Genomic DNA, 13,231 nt, shown 5'->3' with positions numbered 1-13,231 from the left:
TTAGCAACATTAGCTAGCCCTGTCTTTGTGGAACTCTTCAAACTGTTCTCTCTGGTTGTTGAAGATGATGGTGGAGTCGTGTTTCCTCTGGTGGTTGCCACGAGTGTTCGACAAGTGTTGCAGAGCACCGGTGTTTGGAGAACGTCGTCTTTATCAAATCCAAAGTACCTCCAAATAAGCGAGGTACTATTTTTTTTAGCCACGAGTTCATAGTCAGTAGCGTTCTCGTCATGCGTCTCGCTCTCAGCCATTACAGCTCCGACTCGTTGCTGCAGCGTTGTTCGCTCCCCACCTGAGTAGGAGGCGGGCTTCTAATCCATTTGATTGGTTAATGCCGTGAAAGGCTCTATTCGACTGATCAAATGTGTAAAGGGGTTTCTTTGATTAGTTCGATTTATTGCGCAGGCCTAGTGGAGACCCTGTCCCAGCAACCAAAAGCAGTTATTTACAAAAGGCCTGATGTGTGTTTGATCAGATTCTTCTGATCTGAAGAAGGGTTGCAGCAACAAGTCAGTTATCAGAAACTATCGGTTAAAATGACGAAATATTAGAAAGTTTCTCCAACAAGAGGCTTTTCTGTGTCTTATATTACAAGGAATGTAATATTGTGGCCTAAGACACTCTACATGCACAGCTTGCAATATGCTGAACAAGAATTTAGTTTGTTTTTGATAACCAGTAAACCAGTAAAGTGCCTTTAACTGGTCCATACAGGTCCTGCGAATCTGTTCAGAGCATCAAAAAGTCTTTCACCACAGATTTCTTCCCTAAAAACACAACGATGCCACTACAACACTCAACAAAGTCAACTAAATAAAGGTTGACAGTACACGTAGCATTAGTAGAACAATCATTTTTCAAACGTTATTTTATTGGCGTGCTGTTTTAAACAAATGTTTCAACATGATTCCCTTTAGCAAACATTAATCTTATTTAATAGAGTGACTGACACCAATTTAAAAGCACATTCTGATTGAGTGCACATTTATTGAAACTAATTATCTAATCATAACTTGTATATTACAGCGTGTGATTATTGCTCAGTGATCTGGAATAAAGCCACCCACACTGAGCTCACCTGTCTACATCACAGCTGACCAACCCCACTTAAAAATCAAACACCTGACGACTGTAAAGATGTGAGTAACTGTAAACATAGACTGGACTTACTGGGCTGCTTGAGGCGGAGCTCCATAGCGAGGTCGCACGCCTTTTCCCTCCGTCCCTCGGCCATCAGCAGCCTCTCTCTGCTCTGCTCAGCTCGATGCTCCAGCAGCTGCCGTTCTGCTTGTCGGTAAACCCGCAGCAGCCGCGAACACAGAGTCTGGTGCAGCCGCAAAAAGAAATACCAGTTGTTGTTGACGAAAAACAGGTTGTAGACACCATCCAGCTCCTTTTGGTGCTCTGCTTCGGGGTCACGAAGGTCCACCTTCTCCCCGGCTGCACCCGAGCTCATCTCCATAGGCGTAGAGCCCGGGGTCGGTGTGGATCCAGCAGGCTGGCTTATGCTGCTTGAGGTGGTCGAGGCTTCGTTTTCTGCAGGTTGGGATGGGCTGCAGCGCCTCCTCCTGGAATCGCCGTTGAGCTGCTGCTGCGGTTGGGACTGGGTCTGGGACTGTGATTGGACAGGTTGGGGTTGAGGCTGACAACTGCTGGCTGCTGCTCCTGATGCATTATTACCATTTCCTCCTCCGCCTGCTGCGGTGGTGGCGGCGGTTCCACCTCCTCCTTTATCGCCTCCCTCTTCCGGCTCAGCCTCCTCATCCGTCCATTCTTCAGTGTCACTGAGCTCGCCGCGGCGTGAGAAGAACAAGTCGGGGACAAAGTGCTGGATGATGCGTTTGATGTGGTCCTTGTCGTCTTTGTGAATGGTTGGTTGTCGTTTAACGTGGTAGATGATGAGCGAGGCAGCATCCTCCAGGATTTGTTTGTCCTCATAAGTAAACACCATGTGAGGTTCGCTGGATGAGGCTGAACCGTTACGGCTTTGTTGGCCAACGCCACCTTCTTCTGTGCTCTGCTCCTGACGCTGAGGTAAAGAGAAGAAAATCAGACAGCAGAAGGAAACTCCTACATGCCAAGCAGAAATACGGAAACCTTTGACACCAAGAGGTTTCACTGACCTCTGACAAATCCCTCAACAAAAACCCCACCTGCACTCAGTTGCTCTAAAGCTTTTGACTGAAACACACCATCTTCATTATGAGCCATGGGGTTAGAGCAAATTATATAGCTCTGTTCTTACAAATGCTACTAAAGTAGCTTTGCATACTCACAATTCATAATAATGTTCATTTATTTCAGTTCAGACCCTCAACTCATCTCCTGTCTGGAAAAACTGTTTTAGCTCCTCCCCCTTTAAGCCCACCCTCCTCATAGGTTAGCTGTCCTCTAATTGGCTGTCCATGACAAACAAAAGGTTTGAACAGCAGGAGGCGGGGCTGGTGGTCAGAGCTTTGCCCAGGGATTTTGGCTCATAGGGATTGTCACTACCCGATCCGTACCGGAAACCCGATCGGTACCCCGCATGCGCAAATCTTACGTCACTTCCTCTCTTTGCCAACATTGCGACACTCAATATATTTGAATGACACGGTTAGCGCCCAGTTAGCTCCTAGCATTTCTCAACAGCTCTGCCTCCTTTTCAACTGCCCGGGACATTTAAACAATGGATAATCCGTATACAAACAAATCATGCTTTTCTCCTCACCAGAGAGCGTTCCCCGATTAAACAACAGCGCCGTAAAATAAGAAGAATGGCGCCTAATTACAGACTTAATAATATTGATTTAGTAATGTGTCACGTGAAGATTCATCAGCCAGATTAAGTGTTTACTGACAATTGACAGTGATAGCGGACATCATCATCACTATTCCAACAATCCTCTCCACACAGACAAGCATAAACACACTCGACTATCACTAAATCAAATTTAACACACGTTTGTAATGACGCCAATTCAGTTTACAATAGGGTTCATTCGCTCGGTCAGCAGGTGGCAGTATCCTCATACACTGGGGCGTAAACTGCCATTAAACGAACAGAAGAAGAAGAAAACATCTGCACATGCGCGATCCGTACCGATCTTTTTATTTTTCGTTTTTGTCTACATTGTACTGAAATGCTTCATTATTGCAAACATTTTAAGAGATACTTATTATTCTTAACATCTTAACAGATACTCTGACCCGTAACTATCGTAAAACGCTACGACCGGAAGTAGACACCTTTCGCGCATGCGGGGTACCGATCGGGTTTCCGGTACGGATCAGGTAGTGACAGGGATCACCCATCACGTATACAGACCTCAACAGGTCCACTTTAGTAACGTCAATGTGGACGCGAAATCCTAAAGAAGCATCAGAAGTTTGAACAGGTTAAAATGTCAAATATGCAACTTCAGTCAGGTGACGCATGTTGTGCACCTGACTGATGAACTGAAAGCACCAGAATAATCGTTTTAAATTTTAGAAAATGTGAGAGGATAATAGTCAGGTTACACTATAATGAACGCTTTTATACCCTCTCACTGAGTCTGACTCTTCTTATTATACAAAAGCGATTATGCAGGACTGCTACATCAGGCTTCACACCTCGTTATCTTTTCATCACCATTCAAGGTCGTGAATAGAGGAGCGTTTACCTCGTCGTAGATGCTTTCAATCTCATTAAGAAGACTTTTCGACCGCAGGGCCTTCATATCGTTCTGTTTGAAGTTGACTCCTTGGTGGTCGAGGGACTTCAGGTAGGCCTTCTCGTACTGCTCCCTCCAAATCTTATTGAAACCCTGCTGGGCCTCTCTCCACTCTTCCTCCTTAGCTTTCAACCTGGAGAGGAAAGAAAAGCTTTAAAGTTGATGCCTACAAAAACATTCATGTAGTTGAATCTATTTTGTCGCCACAGTGCGTTTGTTTTTTCACATGTTAGACTGGAAGGAAAAAGGCAGTTCTTCAGAAAGCACTATTCGTGTAGCCGGGTGCACAAAGACCTCCATGTTGATACAAGGATCTTGCTCACGCTGTCAGCAGCTGAATATTCCCATCATATTGTCACTTGCTTAAATCTCTCAGCTGGTCATGTAAACAGAAGTATAATCAACAGTTTTCCTTCTATAGCCACAGTGATGTAAACATTAGATGCTATTTCACATGCATATGAAAGAATATTGTAGCTATAATGCTTAAAGTGTCTGCACATGTCAGACGTCACTGGGGAATTCTGACATAAAGAGATTGTCCTGACCTCTTCAGCACCACAGGCACAGCAGTAGCAGGACTCCTCTTCAGTCCCTCGATGATCTCAGGGGCTTTGTCGCCATAGATACGATACACCGCACGACGCTGGATGACCTCAGAGGTGCCGCCCAGGCAGTCGTCTAATCTGAATCGGTCCTGGTCCTCTGGTGAGAGGCGGGAAAGCTTCTTCTGGACACTCTCTAGGACTCTGATGGTGGCCAAGTTTGTCTCCAGAACAACATCCAACTAAAGAACAAGTGTTAGAGACGGCTTTTAGAGGGCATCTTCTAAAGCTTAGCACCACGCGATATATACGTTTAAGAATAAAACATCCTCGGGGTCACAAAATATATTTACCGCTTGTTAAAAACGCTAACATTAAGATGCACATACCTCAAATCTTTCATCCTCACAGCGATGCAGCTGCTCCTCATAAGGAGTCTTCTTGGAGCTAACAAAGGTTGAATCTTCTGACCAGGAGGGGAAAGACACCCAGGTGTCATTCAGTACCTGCACACATACAGATAAAAACACAAGTTTTCATGCCGGCACACTTTTCTGTGGTAACACTTTAAAGATTGCTTTTTATGCACCTTGATATTTTTACTCTGGACTTCAGAAAGTATAATGAAGTTAGAATATCCTCGCCTTTAAGGCATCTTTCTACTGATTGGGTGCCCCTCACACACAACATATTTGAAGAGAGGGAACGTGAGGCTGCCGTGCTGACAGAACGCCTTATCAAGAAGGCATATTTTAGGGGTATGCAGGAAAGATTTAAAGCAGCCTGGAGGCTGAGCCTCAGCGATTACTTGTACACATGCTGCCTTTGTTATTTGAAACTTTTCTATGAGAGAAGGAAAAACATCTTTAAGCTGCATACTGCCTCCCTGTCCTTACAATCCTAATACGGCAGTAGGGTCAAGGTTTCTATTAGGTGGTCACACGATGTGCATACTACTGAGCAAACAGCACATCTGTGTATACATGTGCTCCTAACCTTTTGCCCTGGTTCAACATTTTCAAAACTGAGTTCCTGTTTTTGTGTACTTTGCACTCGAGACAGAAACACATGCACAAGCAATACACTTTCCCCCCGTTGGTTTCCCACCATTTCACTAAAATACAGGTGGCAATAAAGTGTGAGAAAATGTGGGAAGACTGACTCGCAGCTTCATTCAGACACGCGCACAACAATCAGAAAGAAAGCAATGATGGTTCTCTGGAGCACAAGATATTCACCATATCTGCAAAACGTTACGTCAGTGATGCATAAAGTGACTTATGAGGTCAGAGTCTTGTACATCACTGTGGTTATTCAGAGGTTTGAAAAGGGAATTATTTATAGTGTTGTTTCCTGTTAGATACTGATCAGGGATAGGGTTAGATGATCAACTGAAAGGTTCCATGTCAGGTCTTTGCTGGATTTTATTTTCCCCATTTCTTAAGGACATGACTTTCAGATATTGTTCGTCTACTGTAGAGAGTTTTTTAGGTTTGACACTCATTTTGTCTGCAACTTGTCTGGTTTTCCACTTCCCTCAAACTTTTTTGAGGACACACTGCACACCATACTGAGAAGTGACAAGTTTCTGCTAATAGCTTTTTAGGAATTGACTTGCTGGCCTAGAAATACTATTTTGTGCCTGTCAAGCTGTTACCATTGGCATTATACAGATTCAAAATGGCATGGATTCAAAACATAGTGATAGTAAAATGTTTCTAAAAAACAGCTGATTAGAAAACTAAATTGATTAGTTGCGTGCAGAGATGGACAGTAACACGTTACTGTAATCCGATTACTTTTTTCAAGTAACGAGTAAAGTAAGGGGAACGCTGCATTACTGCGTTACTAAAACCGTGATTTTTTTGCGAGAATGTCTCATGACAGTGACGTAAGCGAGTGCGACGTTCGTGACAACAGCTGTGTGCAGATCAACAATGGATCATATATCGAGTGCAGAGAGAGTATGAGCGTGCAGCGTTTAAAGCGTGGAAGTACTGACCTTACTTTGAGTTTGATTCCATAAAAAGTGACAAAAACATTAGTGTCCGTTGTGCGTGGGAAGAAAACTTCTTTTTACAGCGAAAAAACCCCTAAACTTCCAAACAAGCACCGAGTAGCTACGACGTAATGGGAAACTCACAGAGAAACTCGCGGATTCTTCCACTGACCGCTGCACACCTGCACCAGGGTAACCCTCCGCCTACCCCGCTCCTGCTTTACAGGTGAAAATAGAGCAACAGGACCGCTAGTCTTTGACTTTATTTATTTTCTGCTGTGTTTTACTTGCATCTATTTGAAAGACTGAGTGTAAACACACAAAATATTTTATTTTATGTGCTGGAATGTGCAGAAAATAGGTTTAAATATTAAACTAATTTCTTCCAGTCAGAGAATGTTGCAGATAATTAAATTTTTGCTTGATGCATAAAGTTAAAAGATTAAAACGAATAAAACAAGTTTTAAAAAGAGACTTTTCCATTTGATTACATTTTGTATGATGATGCAGAAAAAGTAGAATTGGGCTGAAAGATCTATCACTTTATCACCTATTCAGGTTGTAAATCGTGTTTTAAAAAGTAACTAAGTAACTAATTACTTTTGAAAATAAGTAATCAGTAAAGTAACGGGATTACTTTTTTGGGGAAGTAATCAGTAATTAGTTACCGATTACTTTTTTCAAGTAACTTGACCAACACTGGCTGCGTGTTACTTGTAGACAACACCGATTCATCACTTGTGAACTTGAACAATTCAATGTTAAGTTGATCAAATTTGTAATTTACCTTTTACCGTTTACCTCAAACAGCTAAAAGCATGCAAGCTGTAACTTATGGACTGATGTTTATCAACCAGGGTTGATGATGAAATAAATGTGGGGAAAGAAAAATACTTGTCAGCAAGATTCAGCCCTGTGTGCGTAAGAGCTTACTAACAGCAGCTGTTTTCATAAAGGAAGAGCTTTGAGACATCCTCATATTTGGCAGCCTGAAGGTGTGAGACAGAAACTTAAGTTGACGCTCACCCCGTCATGTTATGTGAGGTTTAGGGAGTCCTCAAAAACAATGACATTCTTAGGTGAGCTGAATGAGGGACAAAGGCACAAAAGAGGCATGCAAAAATAACACAAATCATAATATTGTGCGTATCTAGACATCAGTTTCTATGCATGCAGTTCAAACTTGTGCTACGTTGAAAAAAAATAAACATTTAAATTCAGACATCAAACCAACATGTTAAGATGCTGTCAAAGAAATATAAAGGAACAGATGAAAGGGGCTCAAATGCACACAGATAACTTTAAGAAATGAATGATGCAGTGATCTTTGGTAAACTCTAAGTAGATATACCTCCTTGCATAAGGCCGTGCGCCCACTGCATTTAGGCTGCTGGTAGGTCTTGGGCAGTGCTCTATAGCTGGACCCCAGGCGCTTGCAGGAGGCATAATCCACCTCCCTGCCCCCTCCTCCCTCCATGTAACGATCCGACAGCCCTGACACAGCATGAGAGAGCTCTTTGTCCCCGAGAAATGACTTGAACTGTGTGTACAGTTCAGGAAACTTCCTGCAAGGATATGGACAAAATTATTAATGACAGATAATTGAAGTACATCTGGTATTTTCAGCTGGTATAAAAAGCCCTGTGATGACCATTTAGAGATAACTTTCAAATTTGTAAAGTTGACCTGAATGTCAGATCTGAAAACAAACAATGTCTTAATATTTGTTGCCATTTGCTTCACTAACACTGGATATTAGCATCAGAAACCATTTCCACTTTAGTTTGTCTCTTTCTATCCATCTCAAAATTCTTTCCATCCACTCACCCCAAGAAAGGAGTAACAAGCTGTAGCAGCTCAGCTCCTGAAACCACTTCTTGGTTAAACAAGGCGATGCAGCGCAGGAAGTTCTCATATACTTCCTGGCTTTTAAACAGGCGACGAACCTAAACGACAGTTGGGTTGACAATAAAATTCACTCAATCACTTTAAAAAATAAAAACAAAGTTTCAGTTAAAAACAAAAAGAGCAAACATTATGGGATTAAAAATTTAGTATAAAAAATTAAATAAATAAAATCCAGAATTACAGCCCAGAAGAATAATCCCTCACCTTATCAAAGAAGGAAAATTCTCTTAAGACTCCATGTTTGCCAACCGAAGCAAAGGACTGATCTTTGGTACAGGAATACTTCATTTTTTTCTAAATAAAGAAAAGAATAAAATCTGAACATCACAAACTTGACTGCTTTTGGAAAATCCCAAACAGCTGTTGAAACTTTTAAAGAAAAGTTCGTGTTTATGCAACACAAAATTATTTTCTAGCAAATGAGTTGGTGCTGATGAAATGAAGTAAAGGAATGCAAATACTCTGTAACTATGTTACAAGCTTCTGAGACACATTGTGTCCAGTATGTTGCCTGCTGTAATGTCCATAATAGTAAACGACATACATCATGGGGCTTACATGCAACACATTAACTTATAGAAATGACTCAATGTAACAGATTAAAAATAAACTGATACTTAGTAAGTTCTCTTCAATTAAACTGTTACTGTGTTACTCAACATTTATCTGTACATGAAAATAAAGAAATTTACCAAAGTAAAAGCAAATAAAAAGTCCATAAGGGTCGTTCTGTAGTGTCTGTAACAAGAATGGTGTCTTTCAAAGCTCCATCTCTCTCTCTTTCTTTTTAATTAATCGTGAATACGTCAAAATTTTAGACCCTATTTCACAAAATGATGAAGTTGCAGAAACAATCATAAAACGTAGCATTTTAGCTCATAACGCACAGCTTTTGTCTCTTTCTCTGACTGACCCGCTGAAGAGAGAAGAACTTACCTTGAGCAGTGGGGACATGTGCTGGAGAAGTATGGGCCTCGGTCTCTTTTTGTTCTGTTTGGTTATCGTGTCCTCTTCCTCTGTTCTTTTCAGCTGCTCTTTCCCCCCGGTGAGCGAACTGCCTGTGAACTACAGAAGAGGAGCCACATGGGCAGAAAATGCTCAGTAGTACTTCTTGGGACTTTGGGAACTTCTTAGAGAACTGACTGACAGAAATACAACATTTTTGACAAGTTATACATTCAGCTGTTCAAAAGTGGCACATCACTGTGACTATAATATTATCATGATGGCATTTCAGAGCAGTAAATGTACAAAATGTCACTGTTATAAACTGTGTTAAAATAACTGGAAATGAGAAATGTTGCTTTTGTGCCCGACTGCAAATTGTTTCTGTTTTCATCTCCTTCACAAGTGGAACATCAGAAATCTGCGTCTATGCTGCTCAACTCACCAGTGATCTCTTGGCATCGGGCAAGAATTGTCCAAACTCAGCCAGCAGGTCTTCTTGTCCCTTGAAGAGACTGGCAACTTTAGAAAACACCTCATCTTCTGTCATCCCACTGCTGCCTCGACTGCCTCGACTCTCCTTCACCTCCAGCTGTTCCTTCTAAAATGTTATAGAGATATAGGGAGACACACACACACAAAATAAAAACAAAACTCAGAAACTGCAAATAAAAACCCTACACCTTTTATGCTATGAATATGCAGTATTCATGGCCTTACTTCTACAGTACCTGATATGTGTGAAGAATTTCTAGGAAGGCTCTATAGATCTCTGGATGGTCCAGGAAACGGTTTTTAATCTTGTTGACATAGCTGATGGCGCTATCAAATTCTACGGGGCTCGTCTCTGAGGCAGGCGGGGACACAGATGAGGTGGCTGCTGGATTTTGGCTCTCTCTGCTGGTCAGGGGAAGAGAAAGTCTGCTGGGAGGCTCTGGAGGTCCTGCTGCTAATGAAGACAGGGGCTCTGTTGTGGCCACCTTGACTTCACTGGTCTGGGCAGGTCCCACTTCAGAGTGAGAGGAAGAGGCGCTACCCGAGGTTGCAGCAACAGCAGGAGCGACAGGACTCTTCCCCTGCGGGCTTGGGGATACCTGCACAGAGATGCATTAAGAAAAAGACTGTTTATTTACGAAATATGTGTTTGTATATGCCGGTGCAGGTGCAGCTAAAATGATGACGTAAACCAACTTTAATGTGCTTGTGTTGCTGCAGAAATATTAAACACTCAAACATAAGTTGGCTCTGTGGGTTCGTTTTAAATCCCTCCCTTAGCAGTGCATAAACTCTATATAACACAATAACAATTGTAGACATAAGGTACACAGTAAACATAAAGCACTAAATTTTAAAAATTATTTAACAGAAAAAGTTTACCTAAACTTTCATAGGTTTTAGAAAAGAAACGCTCAGAAAGCAAAGTGACTGGATGTTTATATGAATGTATTTGTAATCTAAATTCAGTATTAAAGGAAAGTAGTTCTGATGCAAATCCCAAGTCACACTAACATTACACCTAAGACTGCCCAAATCCCATTATCTTGCCATCCATTACCTAAGCACGATCCATCTCTCAGAACAAAACATCCCTGGAAGTTAGTTCCCAGCTTTTACTTTACAATAATAAAATTGTACACAGAAACTGAAAGAGCTGACACACATAAAAGTTTAACTCAATCTGACACGGACCAAATGCCACAGAGTGAAATCATTACAAATTCCTCAGTGTTGTCATTTTTGTATCACATCGTAAAATTCTTTTAAAGCCTAACATAGATTCCTAATCTCTGAAATTCTTTTTATATACAACTTGTATATATTTGGCTCTTTGTGATGGGATTTAAGTGCTTGTTTCAGCCAAAAATGCACAGGAAGAAGCAGAACTCCAGCTGAAATTTTGTAGTGAAATCTTCGTGAGGGCTTTTTCAGGCAGATCATTCAGCTGAAGTTCAGGGCAGTAGAGCCGCACCTGTTTCCTCCTAAGATGTTCTGTGCATACACTGCTGTACATTGCTTTACTGATATCTCTTTAAAAAGAGTATCTTACCTGTGCAGAGAAAGGAGACTGAAGGAAAGCCATCCCATTCTTAGGGACCTCTATCCGATACCCCGGTGGCAAGAAGGCATTGAAGCCCAAGACGAGGTCTGGGTGTCCATGAAACAGTTGTGATACACGGTTTATCACTCCCGGTGTGTCGATGCTATTTCAGAAGACAAACAGATAGTTTAGAAGTTTGGTTGAGAAAGATTGATTAACTACTTCTCTCAAACACCACAAAGCAAAAACAGAAAACAAGTTATTAATAAGCGCTACTCATGTTAGCTTTAAAGAAAAAGGAGCAAAGGGGAATTGCTTTTAGTCCTCGTTTCATTTCAGCTATGTGCAGTTTCATATGCACTGATAAACTCCAGATTGTGAAACAGAACTAGTCAAGGATTAAACTGCACAGCGTAATGAAACTCCATAAACAAGCAGCACAATCACCATCTAAAGAATATGTATGGGAATGTATGTCATTAAGAATGCATTACTAGAAGTCCCATTACTTCTGGTTTGCACCCTGGCAGAAGTGCAGCTGCCAGTTGGTCACAAGATTATACAAAAACCATCAAGCTGAATTTCATAAGACTTGGTGGTGTATGGGTAAATGAAGATCCCACTGTATTTTAAAGTGATCTGGACCACCTCCCTTAAAAGCTGCACAACAGAAATCAGTGTGCCCCTGTGTAGTAGTTACTAGTGGTTTGTTTGCATAAATGCCCAATGATACCTCTGCGACTTGAACTCCTTCATGATGTCGAGAAACTTGTTATATATCCCAGGGTCATTCGCAAAACGAATTTTGACTTGGTCCAGATATGACAAGGCATCTTCAACCTAAACATGGAGAGAGGAAGAAAAATCAGTACAGAACAAAGCACAGGCAGTCTCAGCTGGACGTATGGAGCAGCATTTTCCCCTGAATCCAGTCACGGTGCTCACGGTGGATAATTTTACAGCTACAAAGCTTGTTTATAGATTTCAAATGCTACGTTTTGCATTATTGATAAATGCATTTATTTCCGATTTGTACTATAAAATTACAGGTAGCCCCATCGTACAGATTTGTTTCAGTGCTGCATACGTGAAGTTACGTGAATGCTGACTGATTTCTTCACTATCAGCCAAAGTGCAACATCAACAAATCCTCTGGTTAGCAGTACAAGCTGTACAACTAACGCTAAAATAAATAAATAACTGGGCATACACAAGAGACACCAGGCAGCTTTTGTTCATTACTCCACTGCTTTCTTTCGCTACCACAGCTAGGCTAGTTTAGGTTGCGCTAAAGGGGGAAAAATGTCTTCACACAAGCCATTGTCACAAATAGTCCACATCTTAAAGAGGGTTGTTGTAGCTAACGTTTAGCCAGGAGCCAGTCGACTCACGATAATAACTCCACCAACACTTGCAACACCTACCCGCATACAAATTTATACAATATGTTTAGTCACAGCTGGTCCCCGGCCAACAGTGTCGCGTTGGCAAAAACAGTACGACATATTAAAACACTACTATAACAAAGAAACGTGTACTGGAGCTGCTAATGAAGTGAAATAGCCGTTCTTGGCTAGCCTGGCTGACGTCCTCCACTTTGTTCGGGTGGCTGAAAAAACGAACAAGGAGGAACTTCCCACAAACGAGGTCTGAGTTAACGTTTGCTCACAGAAGCACTTATTGATATGGCAAATGAGAAAGTACCACTAACTGTGCCACTCCACTGTCACTCGCACATCCACTAAACGAAACACAGCTTCTAAATCCAACATTAAATGTTAACGTTAGGCTGTTTAGCAATGAATTACTTTTAATAGGCCAGCGAGCTAACTAACGTTAGCCAGCCGTTCCTTTCACTACTCTCGACGACAGAAGAGAGAAAGAGAAAAAAGCCTCAAATCCAATGCAATGATCCGACGAACAAAATGGTTCTGACTCTCAGCCACTTTTCCCTTGTCATGTCCGTTGTCTCCTTACCTTCAGCTTCTGGAAGTGCTGCTGCTGCACTTGCTTTTGTGTTATAACGTAAGGCTTGTCTTGAATTTGGTTTATTTGCTTCGCGGTGCTGTGCGCCTGAATCTTCGCCATTATCCCGGCGACA

General features: G+C 41.8%; 1 protein-coding gene across 2 annotated transcripts in view; it reads right to left on the bottom strand.

Annotated features, from left to right (window-relative positions):
- Positions 1 to 13,231, bottom strand: part of sin3b (SIN3 transcription regulator family member B) — a 26,348-nt gene extending 13,117 nt beyond the window's left edge. Inside the window, exons 1-13 of one of the 2 annotated variants that reach the window (XM_085150215.1) lie at positions 13,108 to 13,231; positions 11,864 to 11,970; positions 11,140 to 11,293; positions 9,824 to 10,186; positions 9,538 to 9,693; positions 9,084 to 9,212; positions 8,352 to 8,441; positions 8,067 to 8,185; positions 7,591 to 7,804; positions 4,630 to 4,746; positions 4,244 to 4,482; positions 3,645 to 3,828; positions 1,171 to 2,029 (exon numbers count right to left, since the gene is read on the bottom strand). In XM_085150215.1, coding sequence (XP_085006341.1) covers positions 1,171 to 2,029; positions 3,645 to 3,828; positions 4,244 to 4,482; positions 4,630 to 4,746; positions 7,591 to 7,804; positions 8,067 to 8,185; positions 8,352 to 8,441; positions 9,084 to 9,212; positions 9,538 to 9,693; positions 9,824 to 10,186; positions 11,140 to 11,293; positions 11,864 to 11,970; positions 13,108 to 13,218 — 2,842 coding nt within the window. In that variant the 5' untranslated portion in view covers positions 13,219 to 13,231. Of the gene's footprint in view, positions 1 to 1,170; positions 2,030 to 3,644; positions 3,829 to 4,243; positions 4,483 to 4,629; positions 4,747 to 7,590; positions 7,805 to 8,066; positions 8,186 to 8,351; positions 8,442 to 9,083; positions 9,213 to 9,537; positions 9,694 to 9,823; positions 10,187 to 11,139; positions 11,294 to 11,863; positions 11,971 to 12,554; positions 12,717 to 13,107 lie in introns of those variants that run through there. The other variant, XM_085150216.1, reaches the window with a different exon arrangement.

This window comes from Neolamprologus multifasciatus, chromosome 23 (genome assembly GCF_963576455.1).
Source record: "Neolamprologus multifasciatus chromosome 23, fNeoMul1.2, whole genome shotgun sequence".
In the NCBI taxonomy this organism is placed as follows: domain Eukaryota; kingdom Metazoa; phylum Chordata; class Actinopteri; order Cichliformes; family Cichlidae; genus Neolamprologus; species Neolamprologus multifasciatus.
This window is presented reverse-complemented; position numbering and strand designations above follow the sequence as displayed.